The sequence below is a fragment of the Perca flavescens genome, chromosome 5, assembly GCF_004354835.1.
Source record: "Perca flavescens isolate YP-PL-M2 chromosome 5, PFLA_1.0, whole genome shotgun sequence".
Lineage (NCBI taxonomy): Eukaryota > Metazoa > Chordata > Actinopteri > Perciformes > Percidae > Perca > Perca flavescens.
The window spans coordinates 29,728,505-29,754,024 of record NC_041335.1 but is presented as its reverse complement, the minus strand read 5'-3'; the positions used below and the strand labels follow the sequence as shown (position 1 = coordinate 29,754,024).

The following is a 25,520-nucleotide window of genomic DNA, read 5'->3' as shown; positions in this document are numbered from 1 at the left end:
TGACACACGTACAGCTGCTACCACACACACACACACACACACACACACACACACACACACACACACACACACACACACACACACACACACACACACACACACACACACACACACACACACACACACACACACACACACACACACACACACACACACACACACACACACACACACACACACACACACACACACATTTCAGCACATGCTCCAGCTGGCTTTAGGATCTCCTTGATATCTTTATACATCTGCAATTCTGGCCCTAAAATGCAGGAAATAAACCTGGTATTTTACCAGTAGCAACATTTGTCTTCGTGCCAGACAGAGCCTGACCAATTCTTCTCTAAGACCAAGCTTATGCTTCTCTGGACAGCATTAGATGTAAATCATTTACTGCGGAATATCTAATATGTGAATAATTTCTATGGCGGCTGAGCTGGAAAAGAAAGGTATCATACTCACCCTTCTAATCTTTGCCCTCAATCCTGCCATAATCCATCTATACATTACAGCCTCTTAAATACAGCCTACACTTGTGGGAGTATAATGTATGTATATCATGGCATTTTAAGTCCACCACCCCCACACACCCCCCCAAAACCATATCCCTCACAATGTATAAGGATAAAATAAAAGCCCTGCTTGGAGCAGATCGTCCGCACAGTCCAACATGTTGAAGACTGCGTGTTTCTGTGTATAAAACACAAACTTCCTTTTTCTTGCAGCACATTAAAGACAAGATCTGAGCTTTAAGTAGCTTCCCCCTACAGTTATACTAGCTGCCAAACCAGAACAATTACATCAATGATTTCTCAAAGCAATTAGTAACCCTTCGAGCAACTGCGTCACCATGCAGCTGTCATTTCATTGATTAGAGCGGACTCATTGCTGGCTCTAAAGACTGACATTTAGTATAACAACATACAATGTAATTGGGTGCCGACAGGGAATCCTGCCCAATGTAATTGGGTGCCGACAGGGAATCCTGCCCAAAAGTTCATAATTTTCCATCTACTCTTTATCACATTAAAATAAACAACTGAATGCTGCTCCGATCGTTGTCAAATATCAGGTCGAGACTACTTCAATAAAATTTAAGAGACCAATTTAAATCTAACATCACAGTACCAAGAGCATATGCTAACAATTAGCCTAGACAAAATGTCAGGGAGGACAATGAAACTAGACAGCTGGAAAAAAGATTAAGCAACATAACCATTTAAAATAGAAATCCGTCTTGTTTTGAATACAAATGTGGCACAACAAAAATCAAAAACATTTTAATTTAGATTTTAGCTACTAAATTGTGTTTCATCAATTTGAATTTACTGAATGTCCTTGTTCTCGGAGCAGCATACTTTACTTTTGTTTTAGAGGGCAACACAGGCAGCTTAAAAATTCAGATGTGACTCACTTGGTCTGTAACAGCTTGGGCTGCAACTAATGATAATTTTTATTAATGTGATTAATCTGTCAATTTCTTTTGTGAAATCAAGTCTACAAAATGTGACAGAATTGTGAAAAACGCCTTTCACAAGTTCTTGGAGACCAGCGTAGCATCTTTAAATTGTAAAATTATGCCGGACCAACAGTACAAAAACAAAGATTTTCAATTTACAATGATATAAAACAGAGATTATTTAAGATGGAAGCAGAACAAGTTTAGCATTTTGCTGACTAAATTCCTGAAATTATGAACAAAATACTTTGCGATTAGGAATGGACGATATGGTCCTAAAATTATATTTCAGGGTTTATCTGTGATAATGATATTCTTTATGATGTGAAAAAAAATACTGAACAATATTTTATTTTTACTTTCAAGAACATACAAGAGCAACAAAAAAAGTGTTATAATTGTATGTCAGCATGAGCTTTAAACAGTTTGCCTTCAAATATTCAGTAAAAACAAAAAAAAAACAACAGTAACTCAGAGTGAGATTCAGATTCTGTATAAAATATAAATAGTACGATAAAGTGCGTATCTAAACAGTTGTCAAATTAACAGGCAATTCTTTTATCATCAATATTGCTATTATCACAATATGAATTATTTCATATCATATGGATATGGAACACCCCTATTGGCGATGCTTTTTTCTGATCGACTAACTACTTGATAACATGCACATACAATATAGACCAAAGCTTAGAAAAAAGTATGTCTTCCTCACATATGATGTAGTTATCAGGTCAACATTTTCAAGTTCCTGATATTTGATTTAGCTTTGAAGGATAAGAAACACTGTCCTTGTCTTGTAGTGGCCAGTACTACGGTGCGTATCACTCCCTTCCACTACTGTGAGCCAGCTATTGATTGGCTCTGTGTGCACTACAACTGTGAAATTGGAGAGGGTGCTGAAAAGCTGAAAAGTGTGAAGTACAATAGCAGGCAGGCTAGCAGAGCTCCAGGAAGACACACACCACACACACAAAGCGTCTCTGTCAAATCCGATACTGATGCACATGGACTGACGGAGGATGACACACAAGTGGGGGGAAAAATACGAGGGGCGAATTCACAAAAGGATTTTGCGGCCCTAACTGATCTGCTAAGCAAAAAGCATCTCAGTGCTCCTGTGCCATCTGCATGTAGGTAATACATACATTTGGTGCCAAATTGGCTCCTTTCTATGCAAATGAGCCTCCCTGCAGAAACAGTCGAATTCACAAAGATCAGTGCTAATAGTCACACCCAGTAACAGTGAAATTATTAGCGTCTTCATAAAAAGTTTGTGGTAACTGAAGTGCATTTATAAGGGGTGTCCTCTGCTTCAAATCGTTCCACCTATTTTTAGACTTAAACTGTGCTTTCAAGAACAGCATTGACACACAAATAGTAATAAAACAGTTTAAGATAGAATATTGACAAAATAACGAAACAATGATTTTATTAGCGTCTCCTCAATTGTCTTTAACTAATGCAAATTTTTTGCATCCAAGTGTGATAATCTCAGTGAAAACCTGATCTACACCGCTGCCTCACATCTGCCTATTAAACCTGCTCTCTGGTCTCACATGCTTTCTGGAGATGGTGTACTCAAAAGGATTTGATGTCATTGAATACCGGTCTACGTTTCAGGTTGGATAATGCAGCCATCTGATAAAAGTGAGGTGTTGTAATCTGGCACAAGTCTCCATCTCTGTCAGCTTTGTGACAAAGCAGCTTTTATGCAGCCCAATGATTCGCTGATTTGATCAGTCATCACCATGTCAGCCTAGTAGGGAGCAGGCAAGTGTGGCAGGCTTTTCATAGGTCTCTAAAAGACAGCCCGCAGTAGTTACAATTGTAATGTTATTGTATTACTCCACAATTTATGTTTAAACCCAAAGTCACTGGTGAGTGGAATAAACAGGGAGTTACAGTGTAATAACAGCACTATGTAACCTCTCTTTCAACTGCCTGCACTGCGTTTATTCCACTTCTTTCCACCTAAAGGGCTTGAATGTTCCCACTCACACTTTGCAGTACTCCAATAACAGCCATTCTCAGCAGAGCAATATGTTCAAAAGAAAATTAGCAACCTCACTACTGCTTACTGGGAAAAAAAATGTTTTTAGGTGAATGACAGAAACTGTAAATGTTCTGATGAAATAAAGTATTTCTTTTACACAACAAACACAAATGCGAATATGTATACTACAACTTTAACAAATGGGGGCAAACAAGTAAAAACTCTTCATTCACGTAAACTGAAATGTATACTGTAACTGTACTCCCCTTTAATTAGCACTTAGAGACTGAGGCCAGCCAGTCCATTAGTTGTTCATTAGTTTGTTGACTTTTCACTTTGCAGGGAATGTCCTTGACTTATTAAGTGATCCCATACATATAGAAGAAGCAAAACAGTGAAACTCATCTGTCCAAATGTAATGGAAAACATACCAGCTGCCAGGTTTTATAGATTTGGTGATGTGCTTTAGGTGTAAACAGGACAGCCAAGTGTTTTGATGACAATCCAAAAGAAAACTAACCTGACTCCGCCAGATGGATTGCTTCACATTTGCTCGGCATATCCAGATGGGAACTTTCCGTTGGAGAACTTTTGGGAAGGGGCGGAAATACTGGTTAGCTGATTGGATGAACCATCTGTTTATCACCTATGTTGGTGATAGACGGGCCAAATCAGCCAATCAGATCCACGAAGCGTATGAAAATACAACCACAAGCCCGCCCCAGCTGCTGCAGGCAAAGCATAGCTCGTTAGCTCAGCATGCAAGCAACATGTTGGTAAAGGAGATTTGCAGTTTGTGTAACGAGAATTTAGGAATAAAAAGGCACCATTTCAGGTTCCCGGACCATATTCCAAAAGAAGGATCCAAGAGCAAAAAGCATTAACAGAATTAGGGCTACCGCTGTCTGAAAATAGGTTAGCTATTGGATAAACCATCTGTTTGGCCAACGCTGTTTGGCCCGGTCGTTTGGCTAACGGCTCCAAATTTTCTCTACCTCAAGATGCCAGACTGATCTGAGAGTGGAAAACTGGAGCTCGCGAGATCAGGACGGTCTCACGAGGCTAAAAGAAAACAGGCAGTCTGACAAACCTTGGATGTGCTGGGATGCATTTTGCTTTTCAAATCAGAGATTAATATTTCATGGGGATAAAAATCATCTTTGCTGCCAAGATTGCTTGGCACTTAGAAGAGCAAACACTAGAGACAAAGTGAGAGAGGTAAAATATGACACATTTAGGGAGAGTTATTTTTTCAGTTATTTACTGCTGCTTTTTACTAACTTCCCATGAACAGCTTTGCAAAGGCTTTTTAACTTCAATAGCTGGTCCCTTACTTGTTTTAAATTGAATTCCTAAACAACTCAACCCACCTAAATTTAATTTAATTTGAGTCATGCTTATTATCCTTCCACATCTTCACATGAAAAGATGCCCGGTCACTACAGTAACAGTTCTGCTACTCTAATTAATTAAATTGTCTTTGGCTCATGGGGGATGAATAAAGCCCCAGGGCACTGAACACCATTCTTTGGTGGTGCCAAAATTCTCCCCACAATTTTACCCATCTGAAACTGGAGATGATACAGCTCGGAGCACTTCCTTTACATTTGATACATCTTGGGTACATGTGCTAAAGGAAATGGTAAGTGTAGATGACACAGCAGATAAAAACCAGAACAGAAACTACATACTGCTGACAAATTATAAATGAGTAATCTGTAATACCTCCCATTCTGTGCTCTACAAAGCAGGCTGCTGAGTGCAACTTTTTAATACTTTCAATTCATGAAAACATGGAGTTAAGACTACAATTAATCGATTAGTTGACTGACAGAACATTAATCTGGAACTATATTTTTAGTCTGTGTCTGTGTAATTGAATATATTTGGGTTTTGTACTCCTAGTCAGACAAAACAAGCACTTTGTAGTAGTCACTGTGGGCTTTAGGAAATAGTTTTCATAGTCAATTAAAAGCCTGGCCTCTGATAGTGGCTGGGGACGTGGTCAACACCAATAAATAAAGGCCGGCCGAAAATTTGCGTGGATAATCTCCTAAGTGCCTTTCATATAATATTAAGTAAAAATAAAATTCAAGTTCATCGTAATGTACATTTCTACCAGTTTTATTTAAAAAGGTCCCATGGCATGAAAAGTTCACTTTAAGAGGTTTTTTAACATTAATATAAGTTCCCCCAGCCTGCCGATGGTCCCCCTGTGGCTAAAAATGCATAAACCGAGCCCTGGGTATCCTGCTCTGCCTTTGAGAAAATGAAAGCTCAGATGGGCCGATCTGGAATCTTGCTCCTTATGAGGTCATAAGGAGCAAGATTACTTCCCCTTTCTCTGCTTTGCCCGCCCAGAGAATTTGGCCCGCCCATGAGAGAGAGAGAGAGAGAGAGAGAGAGAGAGAGAGAGAGAGAGAGAGAGAGAGAGAGAGAGAGAGAGAGAGAGACATCATGGCTTGCAAACAAGCAAAAGTGGCAACTGGTCAAGGCCACACCCCCACCTCCACAAATTCACTGAGAATCCAACAAGGTAATAGTGGTCCACACACAAAATAACGCATAAGACAAATTTCCTTCGAGATAATAAAAATCCATCTTATCTTATTGTGTACTTGTATGCAAATTTCACATCAGTTTGGTCAGTTTCTATAGCCAGTTGGGTCACGCCAGGTTCAGACACAAATGTCAAACTAACCAATGACTGAGAAGCCAAAAGGACACTGCCTTTGCACCAGGATAGCAACCATAGGCTCTCAGGCGCTCTGCTGTCCGATATGACTCAGTGTGAAAACTCCCCGGTGAGGCCAAGCTTTTCATTAGCATGGAGCGAAGTGTGGGAGGGCGGCTCAGAGTGCTCCCTGCCCACTCAGCTGTAGTGTGGGCCACAAACTGCACCGCCAGAAAAACATTATGCAACCACCATGCCATTGTGTACAGCGGAAGGGTAACCATGGCAACAGGATTCAGAGACTGAGCAGAGGAACCAGCGCTGGTTGGAGGAAGGAAGAGTGTGGCAGACAATCCTGGGTGGGCTTGAACAGCACGTGTGAGTGTTTGTGTACAGATATGGATTTGTTCAGGATGTCCTGACGGAGGTTTGTCGGACCCAAAGACAGTATATAAGAATGGACCAACAGATCCCGTTGCTCTGGACGGAGACCAGTGAAGGATATTAGAAGGACTTTTCCGGTGAGCGCTGAGCATTACTGCGTAGCCTCCAACTGAGCTTGAAGACGTAGATGTGACGTGAGCAACCTGTATGAAAGTTCGAAGTCTTCTAGTAGCTGTGCCAAGAGAAATCTCAATCATTCCCAATCTTACAGAGACAGAGAGCGTAGGTATATGTAAGGAGATAACATGGGCACAGGCTAATTATTGCTAACTAAAATGCTGTTAACATTAGTAATTAAACCTAAACAGCTCATGTAAGTCCAAACTGCCTGCGAGCTTCTCCTGTACTATACGGTAATTCCTCTACGATGTGACACAATCGTTAGCCTATTTTTACAAAAACGTCTGCTACGGAGCCATAACGTGAGATAGAACGTGAGCCTTTTATACATTGTTGTGTTTTTTAGAAATAAACTATGGACAAATAGAGTCTTTAAACGCTTCAGATGTAAAGTTATTCGCTGTCAAAGTGACGTCAAAATGAATAGCAGTCAATGGGATGCTAACGGGAGGTGATCGTTTTGTAGCATCAAAAAGGCACCATAGGAGGTTCGAGTTCTGAAGCAAAGCTTACCCCCTTGGTCATGCCATGGCAACGGACACTACTAGTCTGTGGTTGGCCTGGCAAAACTATGTTTGAGCTACACTGGAAGACCTCAGTTCCTGTTTACCAACCATATATTTCCACAATATTAAAAATGAGAACTATTGATGGGGAATGCGCAAGCAGCCCACAAACATCCAATTGCATCACTGAAACAAAGTAATCATGAAAAGCATGAAACAACTGTTTTATCAATCGTTAATCGATTCGACAGGTGTTGACACTTTATCTGCAACTTTTTAGATAATCAATTAACTGTTTAAGTCATTTCTTCTTCATGGCAGTAGGCCTGCACGATTCGGGGAAAAATATGAATCCCGATTTTTTAGCTTAGAATTGATATCACGATTCTCTGCCACGATTTTTTTCTCACGAAGTGTAATGTTTATTGCACACATGAACCATGACAAGACAAAACAAATTGGCAGTACCAAACAGATTTTTTTGGCACCTATAGCAAATTGCGCATCACCACAAGCCTGTAAACATAGAGGCTTCAACGAATAAAGTGACATATAACACATCGATTTCAATTTGGCCCTGATACAGGCTCTATCTGAACTCCTTGAACATGTTTTTACATAATTAAAACATGGTAACGTCAATGTCAAATGCTTTCAATAAATTAATTGAAGGAGAAAAAAATAAATAAATCGAAGTCATTTAAAAGTTAAATCGTGAACAGGGGTGAATCTAGATCGCGATTTTATAACGATTTATCGTGCAGGCCTAAATGGCAGTAGCTCAGTCAGTAAGGACTTGGCTTGGGAACTAGAAGGTTGCCTGTTCAATTCCCCCTACGAACAAAGTAAGGAGTGTTAAAATCATCAGCCACCAGAACACCACTAGCTCATGGTATATTACACTAAAGTAACCACTGCAACATTATTATATTTCAACAATAAACAATACTTCAATGATTGAGTCAATATTGTTAAGACCTCCGACATGACTGGGACTATAGAAATAAATGATTATGGGACTTTCTGACTTGAGATCTCTCTGCAGGTGTATAGACTTTTTTCAACTTCCTGCTGTTTGGCAGCCACATGTGAACTCAGGAGGGAGGAGTCACATTTGCAGCTTCAAAAACTATAAGCAACAGCACTGACAGACGAATTACTGACAGACAGCTAAATGAGAGGCAGGCAGTGTTTGCCCTTGTCTAGTAGCCACAGTGAAAAGCCATTCAACATGTCACAGGAATGTCATTCACCTCCCCTAGCTCCAAGGTTTTAAGGCAGTGCCAACAATGGATACATTGTGCTTAGAGGTAAAGAGATGGGAAAGGTTTCTTTTACCATCTTCAGAGTTGATTATGATCTACAGCCACCATGGTTACCAAACATTTTTCACTCCTGAAAGGATTTCTCAAGCCCAAAACAGCATTATTATGGCATACTTTATTAAAGATATACAGGTGTGGATGAAAAACACATTCTTCATTGTAGATGGATGCAAAGATAAACATCCGGGTATCCTCAAATGATCTGAAATGTCAACCTCATGGTGGCGCTAGAGGGAAAGTCAGGTTATCACTGAAGTCAGTAGGATTTATCTGCTGGGTACCATGTATGTTTGTACAAAACTTCCTGGCAAATCCATCCAATAGTTGTTGAGATATTTTTCATGGTGAACAAACGGACTGACATTGCCGCCAGCGCGACTAAATATCTAAAACAGGCAAAAAAGTCTCCAATCAAAATATAAGTAAACAAGATTATAAATTTGATCAGACAATAACCTTTCGATACTTGACAGTTATCAATGCTCAGCATTACCGAGCGTTTCTTAGAAAGCCCTCAGAACAGGGAGAAGCTTTGGTGTACCTGTCTTGTGTATACTAATGTGCTCAGTTAGCTTAAAAGAAGTACTAAGAAAGACAGAGACACATACAGAACCCAGATATGATATCAGGCTGTGCATACAAATTGAGAGAAGTGAAAGACTGTTGGACTGACAACCAAAGAGATGGGGGTAGAAGGTGAGGAGGGGGGCTGCTGGTGCTTCAGTTGGGCCATCTATCGTCTACTGTTTTATTTTGTGCTTGCTCTTTAAAACAGGGCCCCTATACGTACATCTGGTGAAACTGACATTCAGCAAGTTTCAAGGTTGTTAACTCTGTCATGACTCAGGGAAAGTCAGCAGGCACACAGACTGGTTTTGTAGGTTTAGCAAAGACTTTCGGAGTTGATGTTGATGTTATTTTGAGACGATCTATAAAATGACAAGTAGGCAGAAGTTGACCTTCAAAAACTAAATGATGACTGCCCTTTATGATTTGTGGTAATGACTGCGACATAACAGGGTTGAATTTCCTCACCTCCAGAGTGAACTTGTTGACGATGACTTTTGAAAGGCTTTGCCATTTATTTTGATTATCTCAAAGCAGAAGCACATCACAGACAACACAAAAGGTTCTTCTCGAAGGAAAGGAGCTTCAAGGAAACCAAACACAACAGACTATGTGAGTATGAATATTGCCAAGGCAACTCAGAACAACAACATTTATCCACCTAGAAACAAGCAACAGAAAAGGTTTGGCATGAAATTGTGTGAGGTCTAAGAGGACCAGAAAATTTGGTTCATCCAATATCCCTAGATTTAGCGGTGTGTTTAACTAGGTCTGCTTTATATGAGGCATGATATAATTCAACGTTATCGATAATCAAGCAGCACTACTGAAACCAACTGCCTAATGAGTCTATACAGACTGTGAGAGAAATAAACAGAGTAAAAGTGGAAAAGTGGGAAAGCTAAAACTCTTAAGCAGCCAATAAAACTCTTAGCAGTCACTCTGGTGCATTGTGCACTTCCTCAGTTAATTCCAGGCCAACTGGCATAGCCTACCTGTAGCTTTGGACCCCGAATATGCTCCACGCAAGAATGCCAACGCTTTGAGCTACACTTCACGCATCGCTTTGTCTTAACGCAGCGCAAGCTGTACTCTGGTGCGCTACATGAAACAACTAAAGAAAGCGGACACCTCCTCTTTGGGTTGACTTCTGCTCATAACAACCATGACTGACCAGCTGAACATGTCCGTATGAATAGGCATATTTAGGTCACCTCCTGACCTCTTCTGACAGTAATTCAATCGAAGATGTATACACTGTGATTAGCTTTACTTTGCCTCCTTTAAGGACTGGGGTTTGTTACCTCCACTGGACTGATGCTCAGTGCAGATCCTGATGTGTACATGAGCTAATGCCAAGAAACTCTACTGTAGTTTCTTGAAACAACTAGACAGAAACCAAAATCAGACATTCAGTCTGCACTGCTTCAGCCAGCCAAGCTCGAGCCAGACTGAGGATTTAGTTAATATATTGATGCCTACAACAGTCATATGTTAAGCCTTCAGAGAATTTCTCAACAATGATCTTTAATCCCTCTGGGGCTGATGATATTCTGCTCATATGGCTTCGAATTATCTCGGGAGAATATAAACCCTCACAAAAAAACATTTAATCCATCAGTGTAGAGGCAACAAAAGTTTTAAAGTGTTAAGATAAAGACACATTCAAAAAATAGTGAGTGCAGAAAGCTACTATTAAAGGGTGTCCAAATTCTTGCACTTTAAAGTTGCATGTGTGGAAAATGTGTAGGCTTCTTCCTCGTTCCTACGGTTGTTAATCTAAACATGAACCGACATCAATCAATAAAATCAATAATTCAATCAAGCAATCAGCCAATCAAATGAAATCATACGAGGTACAATTCCAGTGACATGTTATCCCATCAGCCATTCATCATGAAGCACAATGTGGTCGTCAGATTGGCACACAGAAAAAGAGTCCGCCGGTTGAATGGCAACAGCACTCCAGGATTGAGCCAAGTTTCTGCGAAAGGACACCACAGCTTCCGGCATCCCGCTGGAAAATGACTCAGGCACGGAGGTAGGGCTGGGCATCTTTGAAAAATATTTCGATCCGGTGCCAATTTCGATACCTCAGTTTCGATGCCGGTTCCTAATGATACTTTTTTCCATACGTTTTAAAAGCCATTTCAACATCAACAAAAATACATTAAACACAAAGCTTTTATTTTCCACCTTAATTGTGAATCAAAACAATTATCAAAATAAAACAATTCTGGTAAAACTGCCCACTCATAACATAACATTATTATTAAAAGTGCCTTGCAAGCTCAGCCTATCAGTCAGTCATCAGGGCAGAGAAACCACTGTTGTGCCTGCTTGTCTAAGAGGAAGTGTAACGTCAACAGCACCGCGACCGCTTTCGGCTCGCCATTAATATCACATCGCAGCAAACGCTGTCTGCGTGAAGTTTTGAAAAACTTTAACCACACTTGAAACCCCTTTATCGGCATCACCGTGACTCTCTGTGACTTCAATCAAACTACAGAGTCGACAACATAGTTTACTCCGTCCGCACCTCTGTGTGTGTGTGTGAGAGTGTGTGTGTGTGTGTGTGTGTGTGTGTGTGTGTGTGTGTGTGTGTGTGTGTGTGCTCTCTGTCAGTATGCAGAGAGGACAGATAAGCTTGCGCTTACGCGTTCAGACGCCGGTGCCATAAAATGCAACCAATTATGAAATTGTGTGCTGATACCGATGTTCAAAATAACAATTTGGCCACCATAAAAATTTATGACTCTTTAATATATCTTCTTTCACATAAAAAATAAATACTTCAAAACCCCTTTTAGCCAGCCTGCTATACAACTAGCATTACCAATTCAATGACAAGAATCTTTGAACTGCTTTAAGTTCAAGTTAAACATTTTGTCAATCCACTGTGCCGTGATGCTAAGCATACTCACACAAGTAGGTCATGAAAGTGTGTAGCAATGACGTCGTACATCTCAGGGAGACAAACGTCAACAAAACTCCTGGGTCTTCTGTTGGGCTCTGTGTAGGCTTCAAAACAGTTGGTCATCTAATGCGATGAACTCCATCACCTTATTAGTAATCCTTTCAGCTTTGGCGCTGTCCATGGGGAATGTTTTCCCTTTCTCAAAGTCTTGCTTGTGTCAGAAGAAAATAACACGTAAATACCGGACACTGCCATCGGTGAATACAATCTTATTTGCCTAAAGGCTGATGCCGGTCAATGAGGCGAATATCGGCCGATAGGCTCAGTCCTTACCGCAGTGGCTGGTTCAGTTCTGACCTGTGGCCCTTTGCTGCATGTCATTCTCCCTCTCTCTCCTGTTTCACTTCTCAAGCTGTACGGTCACTACGGCCTAAAATGGCCAAAACATGTTCTTTAAACAAAAAAGTATGTAAATGTTTGTAATCAATTGGACATTACTTAAAGTTATGAAATCCGGTTTTATAGTGCCATATCACTTAAACTGCTTCATGTTTGCAAGTAAATATAGTCTGACACTGAGTGCTCCATCTTCCCAGACAAATGTCTTCAAATGAAGTGGGCGAGCATGTGTGATAAGAGAATAGATATTCCAAAAAAATAACACATCGGAAGGCGTGTTACATAACAAATTTACTATAAATTGATTTAAATAAATAAATTTGAATGTAATATAAAATGTTTACAGCCCCCTTTCCTTTCAAACAGAATAACATTTCTCACTTTTTTTTCTGATCAACTATTCCAAATTCAACTATTCTGGGACTAAAAAGCTCCATGTACAGTAGTACAGTACTTAGCCAAGTCAATTTTGTTTGTTTAGCGCCAAATCACAACAGAGGTTATCTCATGACACTTTCTATATAGATCATGTCTAGACAATACTCTTTAATTTACAGGGACCTGGGCGCCCGGATAGCTCAGTTGGTAGAGTGGGCGCCCATATACAGAGGTTCACTCTTTGACGCAGTGGGCCCAGGTTTGACTGCGACCTGCGGCCCTTTTGCTGCATGTCATTCCCCCTCTCTCTCCCCTTTCATGTTTTCAGATGTCCTGTCAAAATAAAGGCCAAAAATTACGAAAAAAATAATCTTAAAAAAATAAAATTACTTACAGGGACCTAACATTCCACCATGAGCACAAGGCGATGGCGGTCCCCTATAACGGGAAGAAACCTCATCTGCCATGAGGTACAGTTTACTCATGTACAGTCATCAGATTCATTATTGTTAATTGGAGGTGAATAGAGCTTGTGAGTGTGACAGAGAGTGTAATCAAGAGTGCAAAAGTAATACAAGGAGGATGAAAGACAGAATGGGGAAAGTTGTCTTTCTCCCAACGATTATAACCCCTCAGTTTCCATGCTTGACTGCCTGCAGTTCTCTCCTAATTGACCACAAAGGGTTGTCGCACCCCCTCCACCCCCAAAAAAACACACACACACACACACACACACACACACACACACACACACACACACACACACACACACACACACACACACACACACACACACACACACACACACACACACACACACACACACACACACACACACACACACACACACACACACACCTGTCATTCACCCGCTAACACAGTTGGCAGGGATCCAATTACCCTCCATTGACTGCAGAGGCTGCAGAGATTAATTGAAAATAACTCATTACGCTCCTCGAGAACATTCCAAGTGAGTAAGATTTCAATTTGAGTCGTAAAATGACCGCAATTTACTGGAACAATCACGAGGCTTAAGTCATCCAGGCAGAGATGAACAGACTGGCCTTCGAGACATAGACAGAGGGAGCAAGAAGAGGAAGAAAGTCTGACTTCAAACACAAACCCTGCAGGAATACTGTCGGCCAGTACTTCTACTTCTCCACTATAAACTACTTCTCCACTCAGTTTTAAGTCAAGCAAAACGTACGCTGTTATTAGCTCTTCCTCATTTATATTTTTCTAGCACTTCTCTCTCTTACGTGATGATTTTGAAGTCACAGGAATATCGTCACGTCTCTCTGACACATCCACTCCTTGATACTGCTACATAATGTTGGCGATACAGACTGAAGCGTTTGCACTGGGTGTTGTAGAGAAGTGTGTCAGACTAAATGATTAAAATGTAGGATGTACGCAGGAAGTTGGCAACCAAAGAAAGATGTCTTGTGATGTTATCCTACCACGACTGTTATCAATGGCATCTTTCCATATTATCAATTCTCTGTTTGACCTCCTGACCCCACATCCGACGCCAATGACAACAACAAACATTGGGCAGATTTTTTGTAGACATCTTCAGTCCCAAGTGATTTCCTAAGCTACAGCAAAAAATGATCGCCTCCTGTGAGCTACAGAATGTTGCATTAGAGATTGACCCAATATACAAGCTTTCATGAAGTCATTAAATCACTATTGTATTACAATTATCTCCAGTAGCTCTAGGCAACACAGGAATCAACTAAAAAGGAAGGTGACAACCCTTACAGATTAAAACCGTTTAATTCAAAATAGGAACTACTAAATTATGTCACAATTTAGTCACATTGTGTAAACTCTGTATTTCCTCTTCTCCCAGTGGGATATTATAAAACTACTTCAAATCAAAGCTGCTATAAACATTAGTTATTTAAACATGGTATTGATGAATAATAAAATAACCTGAAACTAAATGTTGAAAGCAAAATCCTTGGACTGGAGGTAACACTGCATTTATGCAACAGCACTGCGGCTCCCTAGGGTCGAGGGGGGTGGGTTAGGGTGGATGAGTGAGTAGCAGGCCTCATCAAGGACACCCCTGCTACCCAGACTGCCCCTCCACCCAATAATGCAATCCAGGGCAGGGGGGTAAATCTAGGTCAGTAGCTGGGGCATAGTCTGCATGGAGTGTGTGCCTGGCATTAGCTGGTGCTGGTGGTGCGTTTGAAAAAAGCATGTCAGTTGCAGTAGTGAATATTCTGTAGCTATATTTTTAATGGTCTGCAAAGAGACCCGGCAGTCTCTTGAGGGGAAAATGAATTCTAAATTATATCACCATTGAATACAGGAGCCTGTGTGGATGTCTTGCATATAATCCTATTTTGTATTCATAGAAATGGGTATTTGAGGTGATTTTTCCTGAGGAATAACCCAAATACAGTCACAGTTTAATGCCTTTTATGTTAATTTGCATTGCAGAATCCATGATGAAATACACCGACCCCTCCTCCTCTACGAATGGCAGCCACACACACACACACACACACACACACACACACACACACACACACACACACACACACACACACACACACACACACACACACACACACACACACACACACACACACACACACACACACACACATACACATACACATACACACACACACCCAGACACCCACACACAAAAAGAGGGCCAATTGGTGGAGAGCCACACATCGGTCAGATTAATGCAGACTAATGATAGAGGCAGAGCACTGCAAAAAATATGCAGTGTAAAACTGCTTTGTGGACCAGATTAAAAGGCACAAACCAAATATATTCAACAGTCAGTTCATGTTTCTCTCTCCAAGTCAGAAAGCAGCTGAGTCAGTGGGTCTCCAAACAAATGACAACATGGAAACTGAAGAAAAAAAAAAAAAACTCAACTCAACTCACATGACCCAACAGCCTGTTTCTTAATGCAAACTTGGATGCTGCTCTGTTTTGCTGGAGAACCAAGCTGAGGTCATCCTAAATGATTGCACGCTATGGTCAGACCAATGTAAAGGTTACTTTGCTGATATTATAGACTGATAATGGCTTGTTCAAAAGATCAGATATCAGCCAGTCGGTTCTCTTCTGTTGAATGCAATGGAAAGATACTCGATTGTAAAAGGTTGTATGGTGTCCCAGATTTCCCCCATCCCCAAACGACAGGAGAGAGCCATCTGAGAGCTGCTTGGCCACATTAGAATTTAATTGGTTTCAGTTTAGAGTTTTTCTGTCAAATAATGGTGTTGGTGATGTTTGTATTAGGGACGCAACTAATTATTATTTTAATTATCGATTTAATTAGCTTGTTTTCCTAATTAACAGATGAATTGTTTGGTCTATGAAATAGGGTAAGAGAATGCTTTCCAGAACCCAGGGTGACCTCTTCACTCTTCAAACATCTTATTTTTGCCTGATCAACCTCAAAACCCAAAGATGTTTAATTTACAGCGATATAAAACAGAGAAAAGCAGCAAATCTTAATCAACTAATCTGCGATTATTAAATTAGTACATGCTGTGCTGCTGTTCCTCAACTGCAGGCTAAAGAGGCCCTAAACCCTGATAGTGTGTTTTTATCCCTGCCCTTTCACATCCAGGCAACACAGCACCACTATGAAACCCTTAAATGCTTCAACGATGCTTCTCCTTTCACTTAGCCATCATTTTGAAGAGGTATCAAATAGGAGTTCCTTTTAAATGCCAGTAACCATGTCTTCAGTAATTCCCCTGCTGAGCTCAGGACCCAAAGTGAGAATGTTCTGCCAATCTGTGAGGCAATTAGAGAGATCAACTGATCACAGATGCAGTCAGTGCTGGGTTTATTAGAGAAAGGGGTTGGGAGGAGAGCAGCAGCGGTGGCAATTTCTATTAGGGGCCCTTTAAAACACAGCAGGGATTACAGCCTAACCAGCCATTTTTTGGACACAGTTCAAAATGGAGATTTGACCACTGGTGCATTTGCCTGGGATTATCACACTTTCTTTAATGCAGCAACAAAATGATACCTCGCCTGGAGGCACAACAGCTAAACTGATGTGACTCTAGCAATTCCCTAAATGACGTTCGTTTTGCATTTCTAGTAATTCAAATTCTCTGGCCTTCTGCACCTCAGGAGAATTGGTAGAAAATCTGGCTAGTTATCACACACACACACACACACACACACACACACACACACACACACACACACACACACACACACACACACACACACACACACACACACACACACACACACACACACACACACACACACACACACACACACACACACACACACACACACACACACACACACACACACACACACACACGGCTGAGAAAGACTGGTTCAGATCATAAGGCAGTTAAATCAAGGTCTGATGAATCAATCAATTGTTATGGATAGTGAAGACTATAGCCTTAGCAGCTGATTCCAGTGGCTAAATATACACTTTTAAGAAATGATCAGACTGCACACTTCAACCTTAAATAAGCGTTACACATCTCCTCTGGCTGTATTTACTATATTCTGCAGCTGCGTTGCTTCCTCCACACGCTCCTCCTCATAATACTGAGCTTGCATGCTCACTGTAGCTGCTGTAGATACTACTAAAGCTTAAATGCTTGGCTTCACCAGCCTTCGGTTCTAACATGCCTGCACACCAAAGCAAGTGGTGTCAGTGCAGTCTCAAGTCCCTGCTTGGGTGATTTCCAATTTTGAAAAAACAAATGGGCCTCGTTCCAATTCCAGCCACAGTCGAGAGCCTGGAGTACAGTCAGATCAAAAAACTCTCTGTCTTTAAGTGTGCAAGGCATTACACAGCAGGTCATGCTGCTGTCATCTGGCCAACAAATAGGCAGATACACCAGTTTCCATTGTAAACTAACTGGTTATACCAAATTTAATCCAAGATAAAGCATGTCAGAAAATACTTGAAAATGTTTTTGTTAACACGCCACAATATTGCTAGTCATTTTCATAATCGTATCCTAAACCTTGGACGTACAAGTGTTAAGTAAAAGTCAGATTCAGTAAACTGTAAGTGAACAAAATTGCCATACATTTCTCGTTTCAACAGGAGTGTGACCTGTTCACGAGCTAGTCCCCATTCGTGAGTTTTGATCATAAGCATGACCAATGTCCTCAAACTGCTATAATAACACCACCTGTTTCCGCAACGTTTATGGCCAAGTTTCATTTATTACAATTTAACACAAAAGTTAAATGAAGCCCTGATGAAAACTTAGCAATGTCTGTAGCTGTACTAGGCGAACTGAAACAGGTAGAAAATATGAATACAGCTGTCAACTTAGTGTCGGAGCATAGGCCTAGCTGTACTGTGACTGTGAGAGAAATAAAAAGGATTGGTTTGACATGAAGTCGTTACAGTAGAGGCTAAAAAAGTCTCAACCGAAGACAAAATTTGAAATACATGTATGAGGCCCATTGTCCAGTTCAAGCCGGAGACAAGGTGCATGCCTTTTTTTAGCCAATCCAAAACATGCCCTTCACTGACAGATTATTAATTGCTGTTCATGAGTAGATATTATCAGATGTATTTTTAAAAGTAGGCTGATACTGAATATCAACCGAATGTCAAGTGTAGTAGAGTTTTAGAGATTAACCAGGCTATTGAAAGCTGTGCTAAATGTCTTTTTCCATATCATGCAGCAGCCTTGAGCTCCCCTAAATCATACATAATTCCATAAAGAAATGAAATCCTTCCAAAAACAGACTTGTACAATAATCTATTTGGGCTGTTTCCCATTAAGGCCCACTTAAACACTCTTAATGTTGAAAAGTCCACGATCATCACACTATGAGGGTAGACAACCCAATTTTAAATCCTCTCTGTCCTAATCATACTACAATAGAGAATGGATCCTGGTGTTGGAGCAACGACCAAATGAGACTATCACACTCACATAGCCGTCTCTTTACGTCCAGCCAGAAATTCAATCCCATTACACAAAGCTCCTCAACCGTCTCTATTACCAAAGTAGCAGAGTGAAGCAACTACAGCAACTTCAGCTCTCCCCCACCACAGTGCTGGAAGGTGAGCACTAATAGGAGAAGCAGTGTTGCCAGACAGGCCCTGGAGAGCAGAAAACAATTGGTTGATTATTGCCAACATGGAGTACATGTGTCACTTTGATAACCAGAAACTCACGGAGATCCATTTCCATGTTTCTGACAGTCATTTGAGAAGCTGTCTGCGATCTACTGTGAGGATAAATCCACCCCCCCCTCCCCCCCCCATGGCTTGTGTTATTTCCACCTCTCCTATAATATAATGCAGTTGTTTTGTTTTTTTTATCTATGCAGCAGTGAAATTAAACTCAAAACAAGACAGCCACCAGTTTTGACACTATGGTTTCATGTTTAACAGGACAGCATTGCAAATCAAGACTATCACTTGCTCTTCAGCAGTAATGTGACCACCCTGCTTTGTCATTTGAGCAACTTTCCAGACAAAAAAAACTGCACCAAGAACCAAAACACCTGTATTGTCGTCTACATTCAACCTTTTCATGTCCATTGTCAAGCTTTCACCTTTGACCAAACACAGTCTGGCTGAAATAAAAGCAGGCGGTGCTATAATGTAAATCCTCTCCCTGTAAAGATGTACAATGATACCGTCTGGCACCCTCCTGCAATAAATCTCCAGAAAGAGGCAGCAACAGTTTACAGACGCTAACCTCTTCATCACTGACAATGATGCATTATGGACTGCATTAATCAGACGCACTCACAGTTGGGGGATGCATGTCAAGCTGCATGCTTGAATGAGAGCATGCATTAATGTATGTGTTTATAGACTAATGCCGCATGGCATCGAAACATATATAACCTGCACATATATAAACATATATAACTTGCACTTTGAAAAGACGGGTTGAAACGTTCAATATAATCCGGCAAATTTAGAGATGTGATAAGGTATTTCCCCGCCCTCCTTCTCACACACCTCTACCATGAAAAGGGGAAGTTCATACGCATTAGGAATAAGGATATAAAATAAAAACGTACCTTCCCAGCTCGTCTCCAATTTCGTAAAATTCCTCAACATTTTCTTGGCTGAAAAGAGTCATGTTGTCCGGGCACTTCTTCCCTTTGCCCCCGACCGCAGGCATGTCTTCCGAAACAGCCTCTTCAAAGCGGCACCATCCCTACCAGCAGCCTCCGGTCTGGGCAGGGTTACAGCCAGCAGTCCTCCTCATGTCAGAGCTTCCGAACCAAGTGGGAAAAGACATCAACAGGGGGGGGAGAATAAACCATTAAACCTCGACTATGAAACCTGACTGGAAGAAGGTGGGCGTTCGGTCAACAAAAGGAAGCCAAAAACTGACGGAGCAATGAACCTGCTCCTCCGGGGCGACGTCACGACTCCTGGAGCTGATCTTTCCTCCCGGACCCTAGCTACTATCTCTATCAATTTCCCGGGCACCCGGTTGAATTATTGGGCTGTAACAGCTGCCAGTATTGAAGAGAATAGTAATTTAACCATACGTGTATTACCACCGGCTGGTTAGGAATGCAAATAACCCCCCCGCCCCCCCCATGGAAGCTTGGGGTAGCCATGGGTAACACCATAGACAGTATATAAGAAGGGTAACACGCTCCTCCTTTCAGTCCAGCAAGAAATGACTGCTGAGTATAAAGTCATATCGTCTTCGAATAATGACCCGGACAGGTGTTTAACACTGTTTAAGAGTCTCCTAAAATGTCACACCCTTAAAACCCTATATTAAAAGCTTAACAATTACGATTTTCCTAAATTAAAACCACGGCTCGCCCCTGTACGTTAACGTATATGAAATATACAGAATCGTGAACATTAAGGTTAACGTTAGCTTGTAATTCCGAGCGTCACTGGCTCTTTCTTGATCCCGACAACTGACTACAATTGTATGAATTCACTGTAAAGTATCTTACAGTTTGCCGGTGTAGGTCCCGCTGAGAAACGTAGCCGAGATTTCATGCGTTTTGTGGGAGCCTGTTACCCCGGTTTGGCTCACGGAAGACAAAAATGCTGGCTTGAACGGGAGAAATCAACGTTAACAATGTAGAAGACAGTCTGGTCCTGGTGATGCGTTCAAAGTCTATGGGATATTGGGTAAAATACGTTGCATCGATTCGAGTTCTATCTGGTTTATCGTATAGTAAACAACGCTAACACCAGACAATCAAAAATAAAAAATCGAGTCAAGAGTTGTTTTATCCTGTCGTACACAAACTGAAAAAACTGGGATTTGTTTGCCTAAAGAAATTTGAGCAAAACGGGTTTTCAACGATGAAGTCGCAATTACTGTATTTTTACGTTCCTTAAAAGCAACATCGTTTTAAGTCAGTTGAAGGAGCTTCTTCTGTCGCACGAGGGCAGCAAAGCTTTCACTTTTATTTGAATCACAGTTTAGCAGATCATTTGTACATAAGAGATTTTGTGTCATTAAAATGTTAATTATAATGCAGTTGTTTATTTCATTTTGGGAAAGATTATATTCAGAAAGCAAAACTGTCAAATCCAACCCAACTTCTTCACCTTTACAGTGAATAAAGTTGTTACAGCAATGCTGTGTTATGTAAAACATTATTTGCCTGATAACATTTGAGATGATTACAAAACCATTGTTAGATCCTCAAGACCGCAGAGGGTGGGGAGTGGGAGAGGGTTGTTGTTCTTGTTCAATTGTGTTTATCTGTTCTGTATGTTCAAAAATATAAAAATAATAAAACATTGATCTTAAAAAAACCAAAAAACATTGTCAACTGGTAATGTAAACGTTTCAATATGTTGTCATGTTTATCCTCACTTCTCTGGTCTTTTGATTTGGTTCTCTGTTGCAACATGATGCTGAGTCCTGCCGCGAGGAGTAGATCGAGATCACATGTAGACCTGGGACCATCTGCACAATCTGCTCTGTCTTCATAAGGATACACTAAACATTGTAGTATGGCCTGAGTCTATTGTTATTCAGTTCATGTTTTTTCAAGTCATTTCACATTTTGCAGCATGGTGGCCCAATGGTTAGCACTGTGCAAAGCTTCCAGGTTTTAATCCAGGTCTTCACAGGTCCTTCCTGTGTGGAGTTTGTCTCAAAAAACATGTACTAGGTTCTCCAGTCAGTGCCCTCTGATCAAGGCACTGGCTCTGATCTGGAGTTCCCTACGCACTGTAAATGACTGCCCACTGTTCCCTTGAGGGATGGGTTAAATGCAGAGAATGAATTTCACCTCACGTATGTGACAATAAAGTACCTTTATACGATAATAAACACAAAAGATCTCTGAACATATTTGAGCTTTTAGTGTTGTACTGTAGAAAAAAAAAATTGTATTTTAGGCGGATGTTTAATGAAACAGGTAGACAGATTTGATGGTTTGAAGTGTTTGTCACACAATGACTGTTGTGGACAACCCTGGAAGCTATTAAATGCTTCTCACTTGTTCAAGGTGCAACATTTAAAGAATACACATACTAAAAGTATGCCAAACAAGATCCAGTACATTTCAGTGTCTGCCTCTGAGAAAGCTAGAAGCAAGATGTAAATACAGCACATATGAGCCAGGTTATGATGGTTTGGTGGGAAAAAAAAATAAAACCCTCCTTGTGCCCGATGATCTCAGGGTGGGAAAATAAATGATCCATCCATTTATCTATCTGGCCATTTTCTAAGCTGCTTATCCCCTTCAGGGCTGTGGGGGGCTAAAGCCTATCCCAGCATGCATTGGGAGAGAGGCAGGTTACACCCTGTTGAATTTACTGAGAAACAAACCTTACAAATTAGAGCAGGGGGCCCCTGCTGACCTTTTACTCTCTGAGACTCATTATGACTTTGATTTATATTGTACATGCTCACTCGAGGTGAAGGTGTTACCATCATGTCTGATCTGGTCTGCTCCCCTTCAGATGGCACACTGTAAAGATATGAGATCTATGGTTGAGTCCATACTGTATCTGCAGCTATATTTATTATTTTCATTACTGCTTGATCTGTCTTTTTTTGTCTGATAAATGTCAGAAAACTATAAGTGCAGCATCATAAACTTGTTGAAACACAAGGTGAAGTATTCAGATTTTACTAAGTAAAAACTGCAATTCTTTATGTATTAGAATACATTATATTATAACTCCATTGCAAATGTCACCTAAATAAAAATATGTAAGCATTGTTGGCAATATGTACAGTAGATAAAGTATTAAAGGTAAAAATAGTCATAATTCAGAAAAAATAGCACCTTTTTGCATTAACCCATATCATATTATTGGAATATCATAACTTGAACTAGTTCTTGTTGTAGTTGGTTGAGGTGGAGCATATTTTAACAATCTTATTAACTCATATGTTTTGTGAGAAAACTCTTAATCTGTAAATTAACTAATGCAGTGCAGTAAAAAGCCTCTGACATGTTGTGGAGTAGAGGTATGAAGTAGCAAAAATGAAAATGCATAAGTGTATTTCAAGTACAGGGGTTGAAGTGTTAGGTTCAGCAGGGAGGAGTAGGGAATGGTGGACCCAAAACGCAGAGGCAGGCAGGCAGGCAGGAGAACGTAGAGGTGGAAGGTTTATTAGTCATTAAAAAACAAAGTGCTAACAGCAAAGGGAGTCCTGAAAGCAGCAGGCAAAAAAAACAATCCAGAGTGTAGAAAACAAAAGCAGGGAATCCAAAAAACAAGAGCAGAAAACAAACCAGCGACTACAGAACAAAAGAAATTCAGGGAGCAAAAAACCAGACACGAGCAAACACTGGGAGACACAACAGGGACACACAAAATGATCTGACAGTGGACAAGGGGAACACAAAGACTAAATACAGAGGGTAACGAGAAAACAAGCAACAGGTGACACTAGGGCTGGGAAACAGGTGAACCACATTAGGGCAATCACAGAGGAGGGAAAAACACCGGAAGTAAATCAGACAAGACAAGACAGAAAACCAGGCCGTCAAAATAAAACAGGAAACAGAACATACAGACACAAGGCAAAACAAGACAGGGACTACAGCTAGGCGAGACAAAGGAGGAAACACGGGTTACAACAGAAAACAGAACAAATACACAACATAAGGGCATATATATAAAACCCCAAAATACTGCGAGCAAATGTTTGGCATTTGTGCTTGTTTAATCACTTAAACAATGAATAAGTTATCAAAATTGTTAAAATAATGCACTGTAGGGGGTAAACCATGGTTAGTGGGGGCTTCTTGCCTTAAAATGAGTTGGTATAGAGGTCTAAACACACTGAGCTCTGAAGGGGCTGTGATGTTAAAGGAACACGCCGACTTATTGGGAATTTAGCTTATTCACCATAACCCCCAGAGATAGACAAGGCCATACATACCCTTCTCATCTCCGTGCGTGTTGTAATGCTGTCTGACGGCTCCAGCGGCATCAGGCCAGCGCAGAACATGCAGGTGAATGGTTCCAGTAATCCTACTGCTCCAAATAAGTGACAAAATAACGCCAACATGTTCCTATTTACATGTTGTGATTTATAGAGTCAGAGCGTGTACAAAAAACAACGTAACATGAGACACAGCCATCTTCTAACTGTAAACAAACCGGGAACTATATTCTCAGGCGGAAGAATATAGTACTTGGGCGGAGTGATATGCTCACAGCAAGCCTGTCTGAGAAGTTCCTGGTTTGTTTACTGTTAGAAGGTGGCTGTGTCTCATGTTACATTGTTTTTTGTACACGCTGTGACTCTACAAATCACAAAATGTAAATAGGAACATGTTGGCGTTATTTTGTCACTTTTATCACAATTTGGAGCAGTAGGCTAGTTGGAACCAGTTACCTGCAGGATCTGTGCTTGGCTAAGCTAATGCTGGAGCCGTCAGACAGCGTTACAGCACGCACAGAGATGAGAAGGGTATGTATCGACTTGTCTAACTCTGGGGGTTACGGTGAATAAGCTAAATTCCCAATAAGTCGGCGTGTTCCTTTAAGATTAATTTATCTGCTTTAGTGACGCAGCTGAACCACATACTTTTGCACTTAGTAAAGAAATCAGCAAAACTGACACATAGCAGCTGAAGAGGACATACATTAAATGATGTCTGCCATCACAGATTTTTGCTTACAACCAGAGGGACAGATGGTTTTTAGACGGCTAGCAGCATGGGGATGGCAATTTTGGTCTGTCTACCATTTGATCCAGACTGAAATATCTCAGCAACTACTGGATAGATGGAAATGAAATTTTGTACAGACTTTACGGTTCTCAGAGTACATCCAGAGTACGTCAACTGTGTTATTAGATATATTGCCATAAAACTTGGCCCACATTCATGTCCCCCTCGGGATGAATTGCAATCACTTTGGTGATATTCTGACTTCGAACATAGCACTATCATTAGGTTCAAAATTGTATTCAGTGACATTAAGTGCAAATTAGCGAATGTCAACCTGCTAACATGCCAAACCTAAATGAAGGACATGGTAAACATTACACCTGCATAAAATCAGCATGTTAGCATCACAATTAGTGAGCATGTTGACATTAGCATTAGTATTTAGCTCAAATGTCTGTGCCTAAGTACAGTCTCACAGAACCACTAGCATGGCTGTAGACTCTTTGTTTTATATAATGATAAGACGTAATTAATGGTACAATGATATGTAAGCTGCAGCCTCAAATTATTCAAGAGGTCAAGATAAAGACAACCTATTGCTATGTTTTAATTTTCCTTCATTCAGAAGGTACTGCACAGGGTCAGGACAAAGATATTAAA

At 40.7% G+C, this 25,520-nt stretch overlaps 1 protein-coding gene across 1 annotated transcript in view; it reads right to left on the bottom strand.

Moving 5' to 3' along the window:
- The window catches only part of dapk1 (death-associated protein kinase 1), an 88,687-nt gene extending 67,828 nt beyond the window's left edge, over positions 1 to 20,859 (bottom strand). The window contains exons 1-2 of the mRNA XM_028577358.1: positions 20,715 to 20,859; positions 19,809 to 20,006 (exon numbers count right to left, since the gene is read on the bottom strand). Coding sequence (XP_028433159.1) covers positions 19,809 to 19,912 — 104 coding nt within the window. The 5' untranslated portion in view covers positions 19,913 to 20,006; positions 20,715 to 20,859. The remainder of the gene's footprint in view (positions 1 to 19,808; positions 20,007 to 20,714) is intronic.
- Positions 20,860 to 25,520: the final 4,661 nt, after the last annotated feature.